This window comes from Poeciliopsis prolifica, unplaced genomic scaffold (assembly GCF_027474105.1).
Source record: "Poeciliopsis prolifica strain line A6 unplaced genomic scaffold, Auburn_PproV2 SCAFFOLD018, whole genome shotgun sequence".
NCBI lineage: Eukaryota > Metazoa > Chordata > Actinopteri > Cyprinodontiformes > Poeciliidae > Poeciliopsis > Poeciliopsis prolifica.
Window position 1 is genome coordinate 9236582 of NW_026562393.1, and position 24512 is coordinate 9261093.

General features: G+C 37.9%; 3 protein-coding genes across 6 annotated transcripts; 1 reads left to right on the forward strand and 2 right to left on the reverse strand.

The window, feature by feature from the left end:
• Window positions 1–1362: 1362 nt before the first annotated feature.
• On the forward strand, window positions 1363–15796 carry LOC129368179 (cadherin-related family member 1). Of its 4 annotated transcripts, none has more exons than XM_055043046.1 (18): window positions 1363–1592; window positions 2257–2352; window positions 2950–3095; window positions 3179–3229; window positions 3892–3981; window positions 4075–4161; window positions 5299–5415; window positions 6245–6388; window positions 6483–6561; window positions 6662–6762; window positions 7457–7660; window positions 7985–8137; window positions 8977–9141; window positions 10618–10685; window positions 11613–11841; window positions 12340–12594; window positions 12919–13126; window positions 14200–14310. In XM_055043046.1, exons 1-17 carry the CDS (start codon window positions 1532–1534, stop codon window positions 13114–13116), a joined length of 2244 nt encoding a protein of 747 aa, XP_054899021.1. In that variant the 5' UTR covers window positions 1363–1531; the 3' UTR covers window positions 13117–13126; window positions 14200–14310. The 4 variants fall into 4 exon arrangements, with proteins under 4 accessions (XP_054899021.1, XP_054899020.1, XP_054899018.1 ...); XM_055043045.1 differs by having other exon boundaries at window positions 12919–13162; window positions 14200–14247; XM_055043043.1 differs by lacking the exon at window positions 12919–13126 and having other exon boundaries at window positions 14200–15796.
• Window positions 15797–16895: 1099 nt separating this feature from the next.
• On the reverse strand, window positions 16896–20119 carry LOC129367854 (leucine-rich repeat, immunoglobulin-like domain and transmembrane domain-containing protein 2). The gene is made up of 3 exons (XM_055042471.1): window positions 19667–20119; window positions 18677–19458; window positions 16896–18152 (listed from the first exon to the last, which is right to left on the reverse strand). The coding sequence occupies exons 1-3, from the start codon at window positions 19774–19776 to the stop codon at window positions 17365–17367; spliced, it is 1680 nt and encodes a 559-aa protein (XP_054898446.1). The 5' UTR covers window positions 19777–20119; the 3' UTR covers window positions 16896–17364.
• A 558-nt stretch (window positions 20120–20677) lies between these two features.
• Window positions 20678–23956, reverse strand: lrit1b (leucine-rich repeat, immunoglobulin-like and transmembrane domains 1b). Its single transcript, XM_055043245.1, has 4 exons — window positions 23712–23956; window positions 22934–23394; window positions 22451–22756; window positions 20678–22338 (listed from the first exon to the last, which is right to left on the reverse strand). The coding sequence occupies exons 1-4, from the start codon at window positions 23831–23833 to the stop codon at window positions 21272–21274; spliced, it is 1956 nt and encodes a 651-aa protein (XP_054899220.1). The 5' UTR covers window positions 23834–23956; the 3' UTR covers window positions 20678–21271.
• Between the last annotated feature and the right edge of the window lie 556 nt (window positions 23957–24512).

Consider the following 24512-nt stretch of genomic DNA (forward strand, 5'->3'; position numbering starts at 1 on the left):
TGGGATGGAAACGTCCATCTGTCAGTCAATTTTTAAATTGATGAGTAATATTTGGTGTGGCTCCAACATTTTTTACAGCTTAGAGGCTTCAGGATCTTTGTGTGTCTGTTTAAAAAACATCAGAGCCAAGACATTTTTTTTGTTTACATATTTAGATAAGTTGCTAAAATACACTGATAAGTCATCACAGCACTGATGAAGTGAGTTATTACACAAATATATGTGTTTATTTGTTCATTTCGACAAACAAAAGTTTCATATTATCAACAGCACTGTGTAACATAATTTTCTGTGATGGTGCATGCATGGCCTCTTAAAGAAAATGGGTGTTTTTGTTTTTTTGTTTTTTTTCTGGTATATTTTCTATTTTCCTCACTGTGTTTCTCCACCTCTTCTGCTTTATCTACTTACTGACTAATATTCAGCTGGAGACTATTTTTAAAGCTGTGAATACAGGAGGTACGCACTCTGCACCTCAGCATGAGTCAGTATAGTTCACACTCTTCTCTGAGACGTCACACAACTGTTCACTCGCTCGACACTTTCTTTCAGACAAGGTGCAAAAGCTCTCTCTCTTTCTTTTCCGGCCAAGGTGAAAAACAGCCTTCAAAAATAAAAAAGCATGACGTTTAACAACTGTCATCAACCACGCATAATGAGAAGCATCATTAATAATTTTTTATTGTTAAATGAGCAAATGGATCATATTAAATTGGGGCATTTAAACAAATAAATTTGACTTATTGTCCATAAAACACAAGTACAATTCAAGATAAAAAAAATACCATCTTCCTCACTGTTTGGGATAAAGACACATGTATTTTTGTAGCCTTGTCTGTCATAATTTCAGCTTCTTTTACTTTTTATTTTTTTGCTGTAGATTGGGAAATGTTCAGTCACTGCTTTAGAGATGTCATTACTTCTGAAGTTATGACATACAATTAACTTGATTAAAGTGGTATCTTGTCTTTTTGAAGAGTAGCTAAGAAAAACAGGAGAGCATTTATATATGTTTGTTTTTAGTTATGCTTTTTTATTAGACAGCCCTGTGGTTAGTTTTTTTTTTGGTATTAAAATGCTTCTTTCATGAAGTGATATGGTTTGGTAAGACAAAAACATAAATGTGACATGACCACCAACCTTAGTAAACACACAGTGCACCTGCTAATCTGACTCCCTGTCACAAAACTAAACAGCATGTAGGAACTAAATTAGCAGTAATCACTGATGCAGGCAGCTCATGTACAGATTGTCACGTGTGTGCAGAAGTGTAATTTTCACACCGCGACGTGTGAAACCTGAACTCCCGTCTCTGCATTTGTTGCCTCCCTGGATAGGTTGGAGCACAAGCAGTGAGGCAGAAGATGCCTGTAAAGAGAAGGGATGCGTCACTGGATTAGTGCCTGAGAATCTGCCCCAGCGTCTCCTCTGAGCCTGCTGGGACATCTCCAGAAGGGCACGACACTCACCGCTCGCTTTCCCTCCACCAAGCCTTCCACATGAGCCAGCCAAGCCTTAGCTCCGCGCCAGGATGAAGAAATACAAGAAAACGCATGCATTCATGTTTCTCCTGCTACTTCACTACAGTTTGGGTAAGACTGTTGTTTTTCTTTCGCTTGTGTGTGTGTGTGGTTAAGACTTCTTGCCTTGCTCTTATCTGCTTAATCCTCTAGCATAAAGAGGGCATGTCCATCTTACAGTAGTCTGTTCAGGCTGCATGTGTGTTATTTACTTCATCATGTTTTGATTTAGACATTTGAATTTCAACAATTAAACTTGAATTCATGCATAGATAAAAAAAAAATTATGCTGATCCTGAAAAAGTGCTCTTTGATTCGGTATATACAATATATATATATATATATATATATATATATATATATATATATGCAGCTCTGGGAAAAATGAAGAGACTGCTGCACCGAACCCCATTGAAAACCTTCCTGGGTTAAAACAGTAGTATTATTGTTTCTAAATGCATATGATCTTGTTTTTGTTGAATTATTGGAGGTCTGAAAGCACTGTTAATCTGTTTGGTTATTTTTGACCATTTCTCATTTTGTGCAAATAACACATAGTCATCAGTAGTCATAGAATAAAAGAACAATGTTTTACTAAAATATATTCCCATAAAAAGTAAAATCAGAGAAACTGATCATTTTGTGGTGTCTGGTATCTATATGATTTGTGTTTCTTTGCCTATTTTTTCCTTCTCAGAGGATTTTAATCATCTTATTTATCTGTCTTGTCATACAGGGCAATCAGACTATGCTCCATATTTTCATGACAACGGTCCTAGCAGCATAAGTGGGAACATGGCGTTGTTCAGCATCTCGGAGGATACACCTGTTGGTACGTCCACAGTGTTTTTGATGTTAAGATTTGAATAATTTGTGACAGATTTTATAATATCAGATATGTCAGAGAAAAAAAATTCAAAGCACGTTGTTTGGTTCTTAAGTCTGAAATTTCCCTAATATGTCCTGGCGCTGCAGCTAATCACAGTTATAATACCTTCAGGATTGTGACGCATGTCGAAGCGTTGCAGGAAGAAAACAACACAGTGCTTTGCAAAAGTGTTCATACGCCCAGTACAAAGTAATGCATATTTATGGAGCAGAGGAAGCTAAGCCACAATTTTCAATCCTGCAAATAAAAATACGAAAAATGCATCTAGCAAGTGTTTGTTTTGAAATCTTTGTCTCACATACAAAATGTACATGCATTCCTACCCTGAAACTTGGTCGTGGTAGCATCAAGCTGTGGGAATATATTCCTTCTGAAGGGCAGCAAAGCTGGACAGAGTTGATTGAAACAGAAAGCAGCTAAATAAAAATTATTCATCCAGTAGCTGATCTGACTTACCTGCTCTTAAGCTATCTATGAACTTCAAGTCACGCTTTTCAGGCTTGTAGCCTTAAATATGCACCTGTGTTTGGTGGTTGACAGGAACACAGATATACATCCTGAACGGGACAGATCCAGAGGGGGATCCTGTACGATACGGCCTCACATTTGAAAAAGGCTCCACTGAATATTTCAGGGTGGAGCCTAAATCAGGAAACGTGACTCTAATTCAGGAGCTGGACAGAGAGGTGAGCCTGCTGATGAACACATTAGATTTTAAAGCAAACTAGCCCTTTCACCGAAATCAACTGTCATGACATTCTTTCTCCAGAAACAAGATGAAATCTCAGTGATTGTCAGCATAACAGATGGACGCAATAAAGTAAGTTTGCTCGAATATTATTGTTTCTGAACAACTTACTGCATGCAGCAGTGGCTCCCTGCTGTGTGGTTGCTTTGAGTCATGAAGACACTAGGGTCACCAGAAATTATATATAAAAAGACTTTACTAATAGTACTAATATTCCCTATTTGTGACAACAGCTAAAAACAAATGCAATATATTAAAAACTAATGTAATAAATTGATTAGAAGTGGTACACCTATTGGTGTACCACAGGTGTACCAACATGTTTTTGCCAACTAAAATAGAAAAGAGAAAGTTTTATTTATGTAATGTAGTGTTTTCTTTTATATCTAATAAGAGAACATAATTTTAAACTTTTTTCTGAATGCTTTTATTTATGCTCACTCGTTTAGATTATATTTTTGATATTTGCTACATATTTTTCTGTATTTCGGATGCAAAATGAGTCAACAACACTGTCAACAACATACTTTCCCTCCAGTACGTTTGCACTTTGGATGGGGACTAATTGGCCTAATAGTTTAACACAGAATGCTGTTTGTTACATAACTGAATCCCATCTGTAACGGCTGAACTCTTAAAACATAAAGTTTTTTTAAAAAATCTTTTTCAGACTTACAATAAGAAATAAAGTTAGTTAGTTTCAGGCAAGTATTTGTTATTTTTATTGTCCACAGGTTGTTGAGACTGTGAGAGTTTTTGTGACAGACGTCAATGATGAGCCACCAGAATTTCAAAGTCTGCCTTTCATCACTGATGTTCCAGAGGTAACGTGCCAAACTAATAAGAGCTCACTGAAAGCCTCACAATTTGTACTGTTATGTCTGAAACCTGACCATAAAGATAAGTCTGTTTACCAGGACACTGCTCCAGGAAGTAGCATCTACAGAGTCCATGCTATCGACAAGGACTTGGGTTCAGGAGGCAGTGTTTCATATTATCTGCAGGTAACTTTTCAGAATGCTGTTTGTTCAATTTTTTTAAGTTTTTACTTTGGTTCTATATGTAACTCTTTCATCTTGATCAAGCACATGGCAAAAGTGGAATGAAACCACTCTGTTTTAACGGAGAGAACATCTAGAAAAACTTGCCTCAGCATAAACAGCCAATTGAATTGAGCAGTTGTGTGTTGGAAAACCAGGAGACACAAATAATACATAATCACTTAGCCAGAAATGTGTTTTATCAGTAAGAAAAACCTTCTCTGAATGGAAAAACAAAAAGTACACAAACTAAATGGAAGACTTAACTCTGTCCTAAAACACAGCTGAACACAAAAGAACTGAGCCAGGAGTACCTTCTGTAGCAAAAACAATGACTTTTGTTTATGAGGTTCACACAAACAAATGTTTTCTAAAGGCTTTCAAGCCTTTTTTTTTACAAAAAAGCATTTAATCTATTATTTTCACTCCCATATCAATTTAAAAAGCTTTCATATTTAAACTGAAACAGCTTTTATTCGCACAGGAAGTAACCCAAAATGACCTCATCACACCTCTCTCAGCCCTCTTTTGAGGAATCCAGCTGAATTTAATGTTGATTGATGACAATTGAGCATCTCTGTTTCCAAAGCCTTGTTTGAAATACAGTATAAAGTTTTTATGTGTGTGTGTTTCTTTTTAATGTATGATTACTATTGTTTTTTGTTTTTGCTTGTTTTTACTCAGTCATGCATCATCTTTTCACATATGGTGGTACTAGCATCTGGTCTAACATTCAGGGTCAGGGACAGAGATCAAGCTGCCATCATGAGAGCTGAGCTGCCATGTGGACAGAGGACTCGAGTGATGGGACAGCGACAAAGAGAAAGATTAATCCGATACCAAAGAGAGCAGTCTGGAAATAGCGTTACTTTAGTGGATTAAATTTCAATTACATTTGAGCAAAGCACTGCGAGCTTAATGGGAGCTCAGATCTGGTGTAGACCCAAATACTGTCAATGTTGTGTTTGTTATAATTCGTGTGTTAAATGTCAAATCAAACTGTCCATGGCTAAAACTGCTGAGAGCAAATAATGCATTAGCATTAGCTTGATTGCTTCTTGTTGTTTGTCCCAATAACTGTTTGATTTCTTAAATCTTTAGAGTTCCCCACTTGCCAAGTTCTCTATAGATGGACACAGCGGGATCCTCAGAGTGAAACCTGGCGAGACTTTGGATTATGAGACCACACCAACACATTTTGTCACAGTGGTCGCAAAGGTGAGCAGCTGTTTTCACTGAACCAGCAGTCATTATTGTCGTAAAAATATTTCACATTTAAGTCATGTCCTTTTTGAAATACGTTTTACTGCAATACCTAAGCAAAGCCTTGATGACTAAATCGATGTTAAAGCTACTGAGCTTTAATTAGCTGCTTTGGAAAGTGGTGAGAGTTGTTTCTGCCAACAATTATCTCACTTACAGGAATACTGTGACAGCTTATATAGACCTCTATTTTTATTCTTGATAAGAGTTTTTTTGTCTCTATGACAGGTCAAAAATACTCAAGGTGTTATATCGGTCTGATTGACAAACATTGATAAAAAAAAAATTAAAAAAAATACAGCAGTATAATATTTATACCCATACACCTTTATGAGTTTATACCCATTTTAATTTGATGAAACCACTTGTTGAAATAAATTAGTTTGGAAGTATGAAAGTAATTTTGTGTTTCTTCTAACCTACTGAAAGTTGTGGGATAAGGAATATTTTAAAAGCTTTTTTCAACTTTTTTTCAGTGTGTCTCATGACAAAAAGTGTTTTTTTTTTAAAGTATTTCTAACTTTATAGAGTTATGACAGCAGTCAGTAACTCTATAATGCCAGTTCTCTCTGAATGACCTCACTTCGAAAATGATTAGCTGCAAATGTAGAGTTGAGCCTTTTTTGTTATTTCATCATCCATCTCTGAATGGGTCAAAGTAATACCACCACATTAAAAGAGGGTCACATTCAAGTCATATTTTTTTAAAAGCTTGCTTAAGTGTATTTTTGTTTCGCATTAAATAGAATAATTTGAGTGCAGTGAAGTGCCTTTGTTTTCACAGGATGGCGGTGGAAAGTACAAAGGGAGGCACCAGGTGTTGACCTCCACGGCTACTGTAACAATCAATGTTCTTGATGCCCAAGACATGCCCCCATCCTTTGTGGGAACCCCATACTTTGGGTACATCTATGAAGTATCGGTCCCTGTAAGACCTTTGCTCTCCAAATGCAGTACAAATTTTACAATATTGTTTCTTTCTTCACCTACTACTTTTTTTTTGGGGGGGGGGGTAATTTCAGGGATCTGAAATATACACAGTGTCTGCTAAAGACGGGGATCAAGGCAATCCAAACCCTATCCATTATTCCATCGTGAATGGTAAGGATAACAATTTACAAAAAATATCTCCAGTTGAGCTTCGTTGTTGTCAATTATACCATGTTACTTCATCTGACATGTTTTCATCCCCGTTTTCCAGGAAGTGATGGTGTTTTTGACATAAATAGCACCAGTGGATGCATTTCTCTAACAACTCCTCCATCTCTGCTGAAAAATGAACTCTATGAAATAAAAGTAAAGGTAACTGTCTTTTTTCTATTCCTTTCACAGTCACTTTTTTTGAGGTGTAGCCATCTTTCAGGCAAATAGCACCTTGCAAAAGTAACCGGAAGTGAACCAAATTAAATAAACTAAATTTTCTCATTTTGTAAAACACAAACTTGATTTTATGTGATTAAAGAGCACACAAATTAAGACATAGAAGTAAAATAATAAATGGCTGCAATTTTTTCAGCATAAAATCTGAAAAGTGTGGTGTCAACATGCGCTTTAAATGTACTGCACTATGTCTTCGTTCTATGCCTTGCAATCAAATTCTTAACACCTTAAACTTTATTTTTCAAATTTTCTAACATTCAATATGTTTACTGGATTTTGGTCTGATTGACCAACACAAAGTAGTCCACATTTGTGAAGTGGAGCCTTATGGTTTTCAACATTTTGAAAAAATCTAAATCAGAAAAGTGTGGTAAACATATTTATCCAGCACCATTTACTCTGATACGCCTAAAGAAAATCTGTCCATCTATGTGACTGAAATTGAGTTTCATTTTCCTTCCAATCCACAAATACACAATTATACAACCTTTTGCTGTCATCTCACGCAAAATCTCAAAAACAGCTTAGGGGACTTTAATTGAAATATGACAAAATATGAAAACATTTTGCAACACACTGTAAATATAATGAATCTGTCACACGCATTGATCTCCAGGCATCTGAAGTTGGATCCAACAACCAGCTATTAGACTACGATGTTACCACAGTGACTGTCCGGGTGGTGGATCTTAATAACCATCCTCCTACTTTCTATGGAGAAAATGGACCTCAGAGCAAGTTTGAGGTCACCATGTATGAGCATCCTCCTGCTGGAGAGATCCTCAGAGGCTTTAAGATCACAGTGAATGACTCTGATCAGGTGAGTTCATTCCCAATATTTCATCAAATGATTGGATCAATTCCTAAATATAGATTATTTTTTTATTCCTAAGCTGGACATTTCACTAGCAGACAGTAATACCTCCATGTACAGCATTACATAAATATTTATCCAACATTTCAAGTACAGTACATCTGATTATGCAACAAAAGATATTAAGGAAATCTGTCAACCATTATGTTTATTCTCTCCATCTGGCATCGTAATTACCCTATCATTTTGAAAACATTTACCCTGCTTTTGTCACAACAATAAATTGGGTAGGCACCTTTAATAGTCACTAGACATTTTTGATCGTTTCAGGGGGCAAACGCTAAATTTAAACTGAGACTGGTGGGACCCAGTAGAGTTCTTCGAGTTGTTCCCCAGACGGTCCTGAATGAAGCGCAGGTGACCATCATTGTGGAGGACACATCTGGTATAGACTTTGAAAAGGGATCAACTCTATCTTTTAAGGTAAACTCTGGTCAGTGTACAATTTAATTTGATTAGGAATGACATAGAAACTGTACTTCTGCTCAAGGAAACTATGTTTCATGTTTTAAAATAGTTTAAGTGAGTTATATAATGTTTTGAACGTTCATAAGAATAACTAAGCCAAAACTATTTTGGACCACATTAATCCTGGTTTAAAGAAGCCTTACATTTCTGAAAAGCCTTATTTGTTGTCCAGACTTTTCTTCTGTCATTTTTCATAATATTTTTGTTAATGATGGAAAGACAGAAAAAGTTTTTTTGTTTGTTTTTTTCTTTCTGGCATGTCTGCCAAATACGCGGATAGCATATATTTAATATCTAAAACTTGTTATGAAAATTCAGTGACAAAAAGATATCACTGTGCTGCAGTTTTTAACATTTTTCTTCACTTCTTGTAACATCCTTCTGAATGTTTGTAATTCTAATCAAATGTGTAGAGGTCAGAGGCTGAAAGAAATGGACAACTGAGTCACATCATAATTATTCCCCAAAGAATCATGTTTCAGTGTGAGATTTTGAAAATTGCATTGAATGTCACATTTATTTTTAGTAGTTTTTCATGGGACAAATTAATCGACAAATTCATTTTTTAAATTAGTAGCAAGTCTCATGTCAAATATTTTAGAAGCAATTCAAAACAAAAATTGAGTCCTTTTTTTTATTCCCGTTACCAAATGTTTCATGAGAATTTAAACGTGTAAAGCCTCCTGAATATAAAATGTATTTGACTCAGAGGTGCTAATTTAAATTTTCTCCTTGTGTAAACGATTGAACTACAGAATAAACTGACCCGACATTTTGTCCGTTTCTCTCTCCAGCTGCTGGCGGTAGAGATTGACACTCCTGAGCGTTTCAGTGCGACAGCCGACATAGTGATCAACCTGCTGGACACAAATGACAACGTCCCCGTTTTCACATCCGAGTACTACATCGCCAGAGTGCCTGAGAACTGCCCTGGGGGCTCCACTGTTCTGTCTGTCACAGTGAGTCCGTTGTTGTTTAAACTCTGCTCTTGTCAAATTTATGTATTATAAATACACAAAATGTATTATTATCAAAATAATTTTGGGATATTTTATATAATGTGGAAAATGTTTTTTCTGCTCTTACTCAGATTTTTAACTTAATCAAAAAAACTTCAAATTTCTTAATATCATTGTTTAATATCCAGCAATAAGAAAGAGTCCAGGCAATAAAGGCATCCACTGGAGAGTTCCCAGGCCAAAACAGCTACACATAAAGCTCCATTAAACTTTGGAAATTTTGATAATCTCCAAAGTTTAATGAGACATTTTGGAAGATGTGTGCCCCAGTATATGTATTATTGATCTAGAAATGTTTCAGACAGATGAGCATATTGAACTAGACGGCTGTAAATTCTGCAGAAGCATGTTTGACCAGCAGTTTGTGACGATGATTCAAAACATACCACCAAAAGTTGGACATTGACATTGAGAAAGTGGGCACTTAAAAGCTCCTAAACACCCACTTTTAACTCTGTGCCGGCACCAGCCCTCTCCTGTGATGTAGTTTGTTGAAGCAGCAGCTTATCTACGGTTGAGAGTAAACAGTTTGATAAGCTCATCAGGACGGCCAGCTCTGTCCTAGGATGTCCCCTTGCCATCCTAGGACAGCATCACTGTTGGACAGTGTCTCCCATTCCATGCATAAAACTATTGTTTAAATTGTAGCAGATTGTAGTGATTATATCCATCACCCAATCATCTCCCAACAAACAAAAACTCATTGAGTATTTGCATCCCAGCTGTTATTTACACAAATCTTTAAATTTTATTATACTTTGTTGCTTTTTGTCAAGATGATATACGCATCTTTGTCAAAAAATGCTTAGATTTACTCAGAAGCAAATATTTATTTTTATCTGAGTATGTGATTTTTAATAACTTCACGCTACTATATATTATAATGTTGAAAATTTGACTGAATTTTCTTACTGTTTGATAGATGTTGTTGCCAGTTGGAGGAGTTGTTATGTTTAGGGGGAAATTTATTTTTCAGTCATCATCAGGTTGGCTTGGGTAACCTTTCCCCTTTAATAAACGAAAACGTAACTTACTGTTGTTGTTTTTTTTATTCACTCATGTTATTTTCTGACATTAAAATGTGTTTGATGATCTGAAACTTTTAAGTGCAAAAAGGTAAAAACAGAAAAAATACTTTTTCACAGCACTGCACATCCATTTACTTCCTAAATGTATCCAGCGGTTTTTTAAATTAAAGAAACAAAGTAAAAACCTGGAACAAAACATCTGTTTTATAAGTGAAAGTCATATGGAATGCTTAAAAAAACCCACAGTGAATTCCAAATTCAAGGAATCATAACATATATCATGACATAGTGTTCAAATGTGATAACATAACATGCACATGATTGGACAAACAACTTCAATGTGTATATATTTTACAAAACATAATGTACTATGTTGTTTTTCTTCCAGGCGAATGATCCAGACTCTGGTTCCTGGGGTGAAGTCAAATACACGATTTATGGATCAGGATCAGATTTGTAAGTTAAAACCTTTTACTCCTGCCAGTTTATTATTACATCATTGATCAGATATAAAATTTCCTCACTTCCACAAAAGATTAAAGTAAGGAGATTTTGGTAAGCTCAACAACAGCAATACTGGTTTGAATTCAACTTTTTGTCAAAGACTAAAACAGGAAAGCCTGTCTTTACTGTACTGTTCAAACAGCTTACTCCAAAATGGCTGCAAGATGCCAGCTAATCTTCTAATTGGATTGGAGGGTTAAAAATAGCCACCCTGGCCCCATCTCACATAGGCAGAGCCAATTAACATGCAATGTGACAGCTGGAGCTACAGAAAACGGTAGCTTTGAAAAGCCAGGCAGGCAACACGCAGCTGAGCAAAAGTGAGAATTTATGCTCGTCTGCAGACATCAACATTAATTGTGCGAAAGTTATCAGTTTCAAAGCAACTTGTGAATTTTCACTGAGAAGAAAAAGTAGAAAAGTCAACCAGATAAAATGGCAGAGAACGCAACTAAAACAAATTCAAATTTGCATTTTTTAAAAACTAAGTATTTATGTGATTATATATTATTATTTTAAGCATAGTTTTTATTCAGGAAAAATAATTTTGATTAAAAACAAAAAATCCTAAAGAGGGGGCAATTAGAATAAAGCCAAGACTCATGCAGTTTCATACCTTTTTCATACTAGTTTTATAACAATCAATAAAACGAATACCGTAATTAACGGTATTAAATCTGTCAGTGACAGACAATCACCTGGTTTGTGTTATTGTATGTATTGTACAATAACAATATGGCTATTTATATCAAAATGCTAAAGAGTTAAAGGAACACATTGCAAGGTGTTCTAAGTTCTTCCCAGTAGTTTGAAATGGTGACACACAATAAACACTTTTGACAAAGACTCATTCAGTATCTAATCTTGTCTTATCTGCAGATTTGCCATCCACCCATCAACAGGCCTTATCATCACACAACCCTGGACCAGTTTGGACGCAGAGATGAGGTCAAAATACAACTTCTATGTCAAGGCAGAAGATTCAGAAGGCAAGTACAGCATCGCTGAAGTCTTTGTCAGCGTCCTTGACATGAATGACCATCCTCCGGAGTTTGATGAAGAATTTCAAGAGAAGACCATGATCATTGGGACACCTGTCAAAGTTCAGGTACATTTTTCTAAACATTAGATGCAAATGTAAAATCTATGGGTTGGACTTGGAAGAAAGCTGAACCTACTTACTATAGAATTATTTCTATGTTCATTTGTCTATATATATTTTCAATAGTGAACTAAGATGTTCCAGTATTTCAAGGGTTCCATAATAGTGTACACTAGGGGAAGGTTCCAGGAAGTCTCAGAGAGAAACAAGCTATGACAGATCCTTCACCTGGAGTGTTTTTAAAAGTTCAAGCTTACTCACATTCATATTTCTGGTGTTGATAAGAAAAGTAATTTTCCAGTCAGTCTTACAACCATTTTCTGGTTTATGAAGACCAACAAAGCTGCCTTACCTAAAAGTCATGTTCTCTTCTCTTAGCTATTTAAAGAGTGTCAGTAATAATTGAGCTGCATCTTAAACTGGAAGACATGGACAAAATTGAACTGAGACTCTGTGGAAAGACTTTAAAACTAATATGTTCACTGCAACTCTTTCTTCATGAAGGCCGTGGATGACGACGCAGAGTCTCCTAACAACGTCATTGAGTACTCCATCATGACAGCCGATCCCGACAACGCGTTTGACATCAATGCAAACACAGGGGAGATCCAGTTGAAGCCTTTTATTAAGTCTATGGAGATTGTGCACAACATCACCAAGCAGAAAGATTGCAAGTGGTCTCTGGTGGTCCAGGCCAGGGACCGGGGATCGCCATCCTTCAGCACAACAGCTGTGGTCAACATCGATATCACAGAGGCAGTAAGGCTTTTGTTCTAACTCGTAGCATCCTTCCTCATCCTCCTTTTGCATGCCAGAGCTGTAGTTTGAGGCAGTTTAGTATGAAGCAGAGAGCATCATTACCATGCTAATGCTACTCTGTTTTACCTCCATCTCCACAAGCTCCATTCCTTTTTTTTCTGCTCTTTTGTGTAAAGTATAAAAATGATATATTTCTTAAAATTCATAGCCATGAAACAAAAGTTTGTGTTTTCCTAAAACACCATGTGTTCACAGTGCATTCATTTTGTCGCCGTTTATCATGTTTTTGGCTTTGTTTCTGTGTTGTGATCGTGCTTTTTCCAGATCAAAGGTCGAATGGTTTCATACTTCATGGGCCTTAGCAAGCGTCCGCTGACGGTTTTTGGAATTTGTTCCAGCATTATCACGTCGCTCATTTTTCTGACCATCTGCATTTCCACAATCCTGTACTGTAACGCAGTGAAAAAGTCCAGAATCAACCCCGAGAGTAACTATATCAAAGTGATCCGCAGAATGAAGTGAGACAGAGCCGGTACTTCAAGATCTAGCTCCAAGCATTAGTTAGCAGGTTGTTGTCTGTAAAAGAGTGCTGTAACAATTTGAAAATGTTTTTTAATGTGTTTTTATTGTTGCTATATTTATGACAAAAAAAGTGAAAAATATATTACTACAAAAGATTTTCTTTAGAAATTTATAATCTCGATATTTTTTCTTAAATAGAGCATGACTTGACTAAGTGATTTTTGTAATTAATTTATTTGAAAGGTGTGCACCCCCTGATAAAGATAATCTCATATTGCAAATTTGAGAAAAATCCAATTTATAATTTAAGATAATTTAATCAGTTGGGAGAAAAAAAATTATGTTAAAAACTTAACTTTTTTTTTTGACTGAATTATTGAGGACTCAACAGACTTTTTCTTTTCCTGGGTATTGAGTACTAGGCACCAGCCTGAATGAGGACCCATATTTATCTTGCCACCATACACAATGAAGAGGAATCTGTTAAAACTGGGTCATCATTGGGTTTTCCAAATGGATCATAATCCAAAACCTGCAAAATCAAAACAAAAACTGTATATTTTAGGGTTGTCACAGACTTCAAAGTCAATTGAGCACATTTAAATTGTGCTCAATTTAAATGTTTTTCTAAAATTTTCAGTGGGAGATTATGTCACTTCAACAAAAATCTAATTTTTTCTTAAAGTTTCTTATACGTCTTTATCAGGGATGCCAACAAGTGCACCAGTATCTGTATCAATTCTCTGACATAAGCACCACATTTCTGGTCAAAAGAAATTGTTCTTGCTACTCCCAAACAGTCAGAAAAAACCCCCATTGCAGCGCACTGCCAGACGTTTTCCAAAAAAACAAGTAGTAATATTAGTTCTGGGCTTTGTGTCAGCAGTTGTATTTATTAGAGAAGAGTAAAATAGAAGAATGAGAGTGAGTGGGAAACTGTTTGCTTGTCTGGTAGACATGTTGCCTGGACCTCCTCTGTCAGTGCTTTGCAGCGTCCATTGTTTATGCTTGCATGCTCTGTGAGAATGCTTTACCAAACCTTTGATTCAGATTCAACTTGATTGTATTTGTGCTCTTTTACAGACTCCTCTCAAGGGGCCTATGGCAGCATTTTTAATGAAAAGTAGGGACAACCCTCTGAGAGCTTTAGGCATTGTCACTTTTATCGTTCTGGTACTGGTAGGAGTGACTGTGATGATCTCTACAGTCATGTACATGCGCAACTCAAAGTCAAACAGAATCATGCCAGTCCGACGCATCATTAAGAAGCGACCCAGGGACCAGCAGACTTGGAAATTCAAGATTCCTGTCATCAAGTTGTCCAGCCCAGCAGAGAAGTTTCTGATCAGTGACCCAGAAAGCAACCCACTGCAGGAAACCAGCAGCCCCAGGCTGAAGCCTCCACCTCCTATTGCTCCTTGTCTGCCCCCTCCGCCTCCATCTAGCTCTCGGGCTATTGAGCGGCCCCGGGCGGTCCCAACCATATCTGGTGCACTGGCCTCCAAAGGTTCAAAGAAAGCAAAGCCTGGCCGCCGCAAAGAGGGAAACATCAGTTCTGCGTTGGTGTCTGAGCTTAAAATGAAGCTGGAGCAGAAGATTAATGAGAATAACCAAGGGTATTATTAAACAGAACCTCAAGCACATCTGGTTTAAGGGTTACTCAGTCCATTCATCAATGGCTCTGTGCTCTTATATGCAGCCATCGTGTTGATTGGTTGAAGGATCTAACTTTGGATAATTTTTTTTCACATATTTAAGTCTTAACAGACATCAAAGAAGTAGGCTGCACTTCATCCTCCACTGTATTAGATATAGAGAAGTGTGGAGAGTCAGTGGTGCAGTCGCAGATGATTCACAACACTGACATCTTGAGGAGGATTATGGGATCTTAACAGTAAGAACCACTACTGTAAATTGTCCTGGGAGAGGATTACTAAGGTTTAGTGTCTGTACATCAGTTGCATAACATCCCAAAAAATGTAATGCTCACAGATGTGCAGTGTTTTCAGCACAAAAAAAAAGAAATTACCTGGTAAATTCCCATTACAGAAAGGTGTGTTTTCGCTCAGTGGAGCTTGCAGCTAAAACAATATGGCAACATTTTACAATGAAGTGCTAAAAGACCTGTGTGTTGATATTTTTACTGTGTTACATCAGCCGCTTCAAAGCTGAGAAGTTGCTCCTTTGTATGAAGACAATGTGCCACTGTAGTTACATGAGCCTGCTTGAGTAATTCTAGGAAAGAAAATGCTTTTATATAAATGAACATGCATCCATTTTAAGTGTACAGCACTGTATTATTTTTAACTATATAACTACAAAAAGATCTAACTCTATTAGTGGGGAATTGTTAATAAGAGCTAGTCATGCTTGAAATTTCCAAGCTGACATTGCTGAGAGATTTTTATTTAAATAAATGTTTATCTGGAGCATCTTTGTCAAACGTGTAGAAGCTGTGCATGGATACTTTCCATCTCATTCTCAAATGCCTTTCAATGTAGGCAAAGAAAATGTCATTGCTGTAACCATAACTTGTATCTGGATAGTTTTTAACTTATACTTATTTTAAATAAGTTGAGATAAACTATATACAATAAATATGAATTTAACTTGCCTGGTCCTTTGAAAAAAATTTATATTGTCTTTGTACTGTCTTGATTTTCAATAAATATTTGAACATATGTTGATTATTTGTTGTGTTCTTGTGTAGAGGCTGGATGACTGCTCTTTGATATTAAGCTATATTCAATTATATTAATGTTCATATAAAAGCACAATAATGAAAAATGAAAAACTGTGCAGGATAGAAACCTATTTTAAAAGAACAGAAGAATATTGAGCCTGATCTGCAGACTGAGCCTGAAGGTTTTCTTTAAAGAGGTGTTATAATATTCCTAAAAATCTTAAGTGAAAAAAAATGGACACTATCATTACCACACCAAGCTTGATCACATCTGATTGAATCTTAAATGGACCTTAGATGCACCTGAGCGGAATCTGCCTTTTTGTGCTTTAAGCCTCTGGCACCTCCAGGTGGATCTTCCTATCATCTACTGCTTCTCCTCTGTGTGTGTGCGTGTGTGTGCGGGTGTGTGTGGGTGTGTGTGTGCGTCTTGTACAGCTGAGATTTATTTGCTCTTTTCACTTCTTAATGTTCTACAATGTTTTTACAGATTTCAACCAGAGATTTCTAATACAAAACATTTCCCAATGTTTCCAATAAAATAGACTCTTTGTCACTGCAGCCTCTTATTCTTATAATACATTTGATTTTTTGCTTTCAGAATTCTATCAGGGAAAATGAAAGAATTAAAACCTTCATACATCAGCCCTCTTGCTTGCTCGCTCTCATCACCCCTGGATTCTTAAAATACTTTGTTTATTTTTTCTGTAAATTATGAATTTCAACTGATCTTTTTGCAGTTTAAAATGATAAATGAACACCTTAAATTCATCGGTATTTCAAAAAATTTCTAGATACCCCTTATTTCAGATAAAAAGCCACACATTTTGTCCTTATTAAAATTTGGTGCAGTCAGAGTTGCTGTTAAATAGAAATATCATGTCCTTCTGACTAGGATTCGGATGGAAATTCACTTTAATCTGCTTACTGGCGTATGTATAAATTCATGAAAATACTGCTTACGTAACAAATCCTCTGAGTGATTGTGCTGAACAATCTGAGTATGTCTCAGCATTTGTTTTTACTTTAATCCAGATCAAAAATCCTGCATACCATTTATAAGACTTCACATTTAGAGATCTGGAAAAAGAAACAATGAAAGATATTAGTTTTATTCATAACAAAATGCAACACACTGTGCCCATAAAATCACACACAGTCGATATGATCATATTTATTCACAAACCTGTGACAAGGGAATAACAAAGTATTCATTATGACTTATGGTGCAGTATGAAAAACAAGAACGAGTTATCAAAAAAGCTTAATTTTGTACATGTAAATATAAACAGGAAATACAGGGTATCAGCAAAGGAAGAAAGGCATGTTTAATCTCAGGTGATAGCTCGGGATTTTCTTTTACATTTGAAATAGCAGCTTTTAAGTTTTCTAAACTTTTCAAGTTTTATGTAATCATTAAATCAAAATAATTACATTTAAAATTATTTTGAGCTGAATGTTAAAACAAAATAAGCTTTATACAAAGACTAAAGCTGTCAGAAGGCACAGACTGGATCTAATGATACATTTTTTTCTTAAAGGAAGACAGTGTTTCCACGGTGATTCTAGTATAGATGAGCAGCACTTCCCCCTCTGCACCTGTCTTCAGATTTCCGCCTCTTTGTTGGTTTTTCCTCTGAGTCCCTACACAGGGCTTCATCGCTGGCTACCTGCAGGCTGTCAAAGGTATTCTGCCTTTCTGATCCCTCTGCGTCCTCAGCATGCCTCCTCCTCTTCCTCCACAGATCCACACAGCGGTCCACGCAGCTGAACCTAGCCTCCGTGCTGCATGCGTACATGCCTGCCGGCACTGCCAGTACCATGGCACACACAATCACAATGATGTGAATGAGTCTCTCCCTCTGTTCCAGCTGACTAATGTCGCCACCTGTCACAAAGACGATACACTGGCCCTTTCTGGGGGGATGGTTCTTCAAAGTGATGCACACCTCATATTTGGTGACAGGAAGCAAGTCGCTGACAGAGTAACTGTTTATGCCAGGGCCAATGAAGATCATCTCTTTCTTGGGTGAATCGTACTTACCAAAGTGGATGGTGAACCAAGTTTCTGCTGGATTGTCCGTCACGGCATGCCACTCCAAGGTGACGCCATAGACAGTCTGCTTGGAAATGCGGATGTCAATGTGGGGACTGTCACTGGATGACAGCATGGGCACAGGTGGAGGAAGAGGAGCTGAAGAAATGGAGGAATCAATGTTGAGTGAGATACAAACAGAGGAGTTGCCAATGAAGTTGTTTGCCACGCAAGTGTAGAGTCCGCGGTCTGCCAGGTGCACGGACGGGATCACCAGCTGGGATGTGATGGTCTCCTCATCTATCTGAGTCTGGGTAGCTACAATGATACAAGGAAAAGATATTACTCTACTACATTAGAAATCAACATCTTTCCCTTACTTACAGCAGTTTCACACCCCAGCTCTTTGGTTTCATTTAGATGAACCTTCGTTATTTTTTTAAATTGTAATCTGCTTTCTTTAGGATATAACACCAAATCCTAAATCTGTGCACATTAGGTGTTGTTCCACTGTTTGTTTTTGTTGTGAGCAACCAAGAAAAAGCGTGATTGACTGCTTTTTCTTTCCTCTTTTTTCTTACTGGTCAGTGAATGTGGCAGACAATACTGTCCCAATTAAAAGCTTCTGAAACTAAATGACGCTACACTATGCATGTGTGAAAGTGGCCCAAATCAGATGAAAGCATGACATTTTTTGATAGTCCACTCCAACTGACTCAGTATAGTGGTGTGAAAGGGTCCCATGTCAGTTTATACAACAGTAGTTTGGAAAATAAACATACATAACATAAAATGAGTTCACATTTCTTTACATTTTGTAATAATTAAGACTTAAGACTTACAAGCAAATCCTCTGATGATCTTGAGAGGATATAGCCACTGAATGTTTGAAAGTGGCCTGGCTTTGACTAGGCACGTCAGCGTTGCATTTGCTCCCAGAGACAAACTAATGTTAGACTCTGGCGCCGAGGTCACCGGCTTCATGCAGGTTTTCAGCTGGATCTCATGGAAATATTTGTCCACTCTGGTGCCTGGGCCAGAGCACTTCAAGTAAGAGTTCATGAGGATGATAGGCGGGTTCACCTTACGGATGAATTCAACAAAACCTTTAAGACGGCAGTCACACGACCAGGGGTTGTCGTGTAGCGCCAAGACCACGTTGGAGACTAGACCTTCTTTCCCCCACGCTTTCTCTGCTGTTTGGTAAAGAGGCCAATTTGTGAACACTTCCTTTGATGTGATGCTAAGCTGATTGAAGGATAAATCTAAGTAGGTCAGTGCAGGCAAGTATCTCAAAGCATACTCCGGCAACACATCCAACCGATTGTGCTTCAGGTCCAAAATTTTGAGTCTTGGTGTGCTCTGAAATGCAGTCCATGGTACCGAAGTCAGCTTGTTGCCTTGAAGCCTGAGCTCGGTCAGGTTGGAGAGGCCCTCCAGGCTTTTGATGTTCATCAGCGTGATCTCATTGAAATTTAGCCAGAGGAACTCTAAAGCATGAACTTGAGAGAAGGAACCTTGGGGTAACTCAGTCAGGTGGCAGTTTTCAATTCGGATTTTAGTAAAATCATCAGGGATGTTCTCTGGGATGTGCGCCATGGGGGTTTCCATGCAGAGCAAAGTCCTAGAATGATACATGGCAAAGTGTTTACAACACCATCTAATTCTGGAGTTCATTAAATAGTATTTTCTCAAATTAGTCAACATGTTCAGTTTTTTAGATGTTTGTCTTCCATAGAACTTTTTAAGAAACATTTAACATTTTTAAAAATAGCTCGTAGTGTTGATACAATCAGATACTAAATATTTCTATAGTCTTAGTGATTGCCTACCTTCCCAAGTTATCATCAGTGCAGGAGCAACCCAGCAGACATGCAGAGAATCCAGGGGTGATGATATCAAAGACAAAGAACATCCCAAACACGACACAAAATACGTCCATGTTGCTGGATGAGCATGTAAAGCAAGCCGGTCAGAGCAGAACATGCCTATCGGCTGCGTGGAAGAAAGCCTATTACCTTAATCTCCCTTGACGCAATGCTTAAGACACCAAATGACATGTGAGACTAACAAAATGAGTATTTATAGCAGTGGTCCACTTTGTCTCAAAAACATTGTCAGACCTGTGGAAGAAATCTTACATGTCTCCTTCACTCACAGTTGTGCAGAATTGTATTTTGATCATATTTGGATTTTTCTTTCAGGTGTGTCCTCAAAATGCTTCTCTTCAGTCTAATTTAATTTATTTGAACCCAACCAAAGCAGCAGCTCTGACATGATAAATAGGAGGCCCATCTGTACTAGTGGGCCGGAGCCCGTCAGGCTTAACGGCGCTGAGAGGGAGGGCCACGGTGAGACAGAGACAGATGTCTGGAAAGGACTGTAATCTGACCTCAATAATCTGAACACTGGCCGCCTTTCAGGCGAGTCATCATATGAAAGAAGAGGTGAAGGTAGACAAACAATAACAAAGTAGATTCCATGTTTTATATTTCTCTGTCAACTTTTGAGCAACTTAAATTAAGTAGGTTAATCTCTTGACAAGTAACACACATAGTCTCTTAGCTTGTAGGTTCCATGACATTTACAAATTAAACTTTTGGACCTTAAATGATGCTATAATATGGCATTAGCATTTTTTTTAGCGGGCACGACTCCTAATAATGTTTTTCGGTTTTGTCATTCTGGTTGCTCTGTAAGGTCAAACTTATATCTTCAAAGCACAACAAATATTCCACATCAATTTTGAAACTGAAACTTAAAATTTGAGCCATTGATATGATTGGATTAATAGTTAACTTCAATATATGAAGAGATATCGAGAAAAAAGCTTATAAGCATAGTTGAATATAAAAAAATATTTATTTTCAGTTGTTATATGCATATCATTGAGATTACAAATGTTTACATATTATAAAATGCACTGTTGTTTAAGTTTATGAGCCAACAACCAATCTGGCACATGATCCTGTATGCACACACATTATGCTGCATGTTGACATGCAAAACAGGCTAAACAGACGGTTGGTGCTCTAAATGTTTCCTTGTATATTTCATACTTAACACAAAGCAGAAGTTACTGTTAGGGTGAAAAACGATAACTGACTGGGTTTATGAGAGTTGAGGACATCAACAGAATTTTGTTGGAAAAAACATCACTTTCAATAGTGCATCACAAATAAAAAAGTTGCTTTTTAAATAAATACACAATATTAAAACCGCTGAGAGGTTCTTTGTTTTTATTTTCCCTTTCCCTTTTCAAAGAAATTACTTACTTTCTTCCTGTCAAGGCTGTAAATGAATCTCTTTTGACCATTAATGATAGACACATCAAATGGACAAAGAAATGTCCATTTGGGTCTCTGAGCAGTCCAGTCCTTTTTTGATAAAGATTCCCCGAAAACAAAGTGCATCTTCTTGACACTGTCTGCTCCATTTTAACAGAAGTACTCATTAGGTGGCCCTTCAGTCCTCGCTAAAGCTTCTGAATCGACACTTGACCTCGCCGACAAGAGCCTGTTGGATTCATCAGGGTTTAGCCTGGTCAGGTATTCCCCCTCCATCCCTTTAGCCTTGCCTCCAGGACCAAGAGTTTCAAAAGTTACATAGGAGTCTTGCATATCTTTTGTCTGCTGCCCCAGCATTTTTTGGCAACGTTTCTTTATTGCCCCACAGCACACAATCAGAGTCAGGGGGACTGCAATCACACAAGCAACAGTTATCACCACCACATTAATGAGCTTCTGTGTCCCACTGGCACTGGCAGCCTCATCTGTTGAGAAGATTACACACTGTTCCTTTTTTGGAATCAAACCTTTGACGCAAACACACGCTATGTACTTTGTCTTTGGTACAAGGCCTTCAATGGTGATACGGTTCTTTCCAGACCCCACATTAATACGACGCATGTCTCTCTCACCAAAAACGGCATATAGGACACTGAATTCGGTGGTGTTTGTTGCGGTGGGGGCACGCCAGTTCAAAGAGACGGTGTGGTCCGTGTCCCCAATCACTTTTACTGATCGCACCACCCTCTTCTCAGGAACTTGCTGTAGGGACGAGGCATTTGCCACCAAGTTACCTAAACCTTGACTCACCTCCCCTGACTTTATAGGGTAAGACTCTTTGGACTGTCCTTGAGAATTTCCATCAGAAACACTGTAGCTCTCAATTTCATATCTCCCAGTCACTCCTTTGCCATTAAGAGGTTCAATGATGGGTTGAGCTGCAGTACTGGTAGGTGGTGGAACATATCTCGCAATGAGTTTTTCCTGGTAAGCTGCTCTTCCCATGCTCCCAGATTTCTTTCTGCTGCCTCTCTTAGAAACGCCACCGACTGCTTCCTCCGATCGAATGGAATCAGTGATCACCAAGGAGATGATGGCATCCGCTGTGCCCACAAAGTTGGTGGCTTTGCACACATACTTCCCAGAATCCCTGTAGGAGACTGCGGGGACACTCAGAATTGACCAAATGATGCCTTCCTTTGAAATCTCTTGCTGAACTGAAAAATCCAACAAATACACACATGGAGTTAATTAGATTGACACACAAGGGAGGAACTTTAATCTCTCTTTTATTTTAGTTTTGGACCAAAGTAACTGCTCTGAACTGACCTGTGCCATTCATTTTCTTGCCATCAGCACGGCTCCAGGACAGGTCCGGAATGGGGACGCCAACAGTGCCACAGCGCAGTAGGACATTATTGCCCAGAGAGCTCCGAACGCGAGCCACAGCCGTGTGCACCCTGGGTGCCTGGCACCTCTGAAGCTCTGCTTCAGTAAAGAAAACCCCAGACAGGCTCTCAGGATCAGCGCACCTCAGCCGAGTGTCAATAAGTGCCACGGATGATGAGGGGGATTTCTGAAACTGGATCAAGTCGTAGAGTCGGCAGTCACACAGCCATGGGTTATCATGAAGACCTGCAGAACCAACAATGAACAAATGCTATAAGCTTTGACAACATCAGGTTCAGAATTAGTCAAACACCCTGACACGCTACAGAGAAGATCTATAGTTAGACTAATCCCTAACTCAAAGAGGGCAGCTCTAAAAAGAAAACTTTCCAGTATCCTAAAAGGTCAGAGCATGATCCTCACCCAGAATTAGCTTAGATGACTCTGAGTCTTGGGAAGGCTTCACACTCAGCCACATTGTGAGAGCTTCTGCAGGAAGGGTTGTGAGGCTGTTGCTGGATAAATCCAGATAAGTGACGTTTTTAATGTAAATGGTGGCCGAGGCTGGGATAGAGGAGATCTTGTTGTTGTGTAAGTCAAGGAGCCTCAGGATGGGCATGTCACTCAAAGCTTCCCAGGGGAAGGAAGTGAGGGAGTTTCCATCCAGCCTGAGCTCATCCAGGTTGTAGAGGCCTCGAAAACTGTCTGCATTAAGCGAGTTCAGGGAATTGAAAGACATCCAGAGAAACTCCAGGCTGTTGAGGTAGTGAAAGTTGTTGCTGGCGATGCGCGTGATTGCTGTCTTCTCTATGCGTAGCTTTGACGTGTCGGATGGGAAGTTTGGAGGAATCACAGTGATCTCTGGGTCATTGCAAAGCACACTCCTGTAAAAACAATAAGTAGAATTGTGATTACTTTAAGCCTGAAAGTAAATGCAAGAATAATTATGAAATTTGAACTTGGGAAGCTTATAGGTGAATATTTCCAGAAAAACTAGGTATCTATAAGCTTCTGTTTCAAAAAAAAAAACAACACAATCATTCTGAGGAAAAAGTGGTCACCTATTGTTCAGTTATAAGGAAAGGAAATAAAATAATTATTTATTACAATTGCCCTGAGTTGTAGAAAGCGGCACTAAAAGCGATTGGCATGCAATACAAATTTAACTGCTCCCAATATGAGCTAAATTAAAATAACTTACCTTGCCTTTGATCCGTCACTTAACTTGTGAAAGAAGCAGCTGCATTGTGCAGGACATGATGTGCTTACGGTAGAAAAAAAAACTAAAGCCAAGCAAAAAGCAGCAGCAAAGTGCCGGCTCATGTTTCCCTCCTATCTGCAAGCAACTAAAGCTCTACAAGACTAAACTACAATTAATTAAAGAGCAGCAGTTAAGGTCTAATGGAACATCGCGTACATGGTGGTGGTTCGAGGCTCACAGCTCCAACTGCTCCGCCTGCTCTGAATCCACAGATAAAAAAGGGATAGGCAGGGATTAGAAGAGGACTTGGGTTATTTTCATTCACACGATTAGGCTATTCTTTCCTTGAAGCTGATAGGCTGCATGCTTTTCACTTTCAGAACTGCTTTCCAAACTGTTTATTGGCTGCTGAAAAAATAATGGGATGTTGAATGTGGCATCACAAGGCTCAAGCAGATGTACACAAAAAAAATAAATAACCAGATTTATCAGTTTTGAGTATTTGCACGGCACATTTGTGTGGAAAAAACTTTAACAGTGATGTCAGTCTTAGTATTTTTGAGTTTTTACTTTTGATTATTATTGTTTTCACACAAAAATATAGAAAAATTATCCAAAAACAAAATGACACTGGTTCCCCACTAGATGGCAGTTGAGAGTAAAAAGAGATACAACGTGTTTTGATTTGTTTTATTCTGTTTTGTTTACATTTCAGAACTCAAATCTCATGCTGGCGAAGTGCATCCTTGCCTATTTATCCATAATTTTTTACTATAATAACTTCCCATAAGAAGGCAAAAT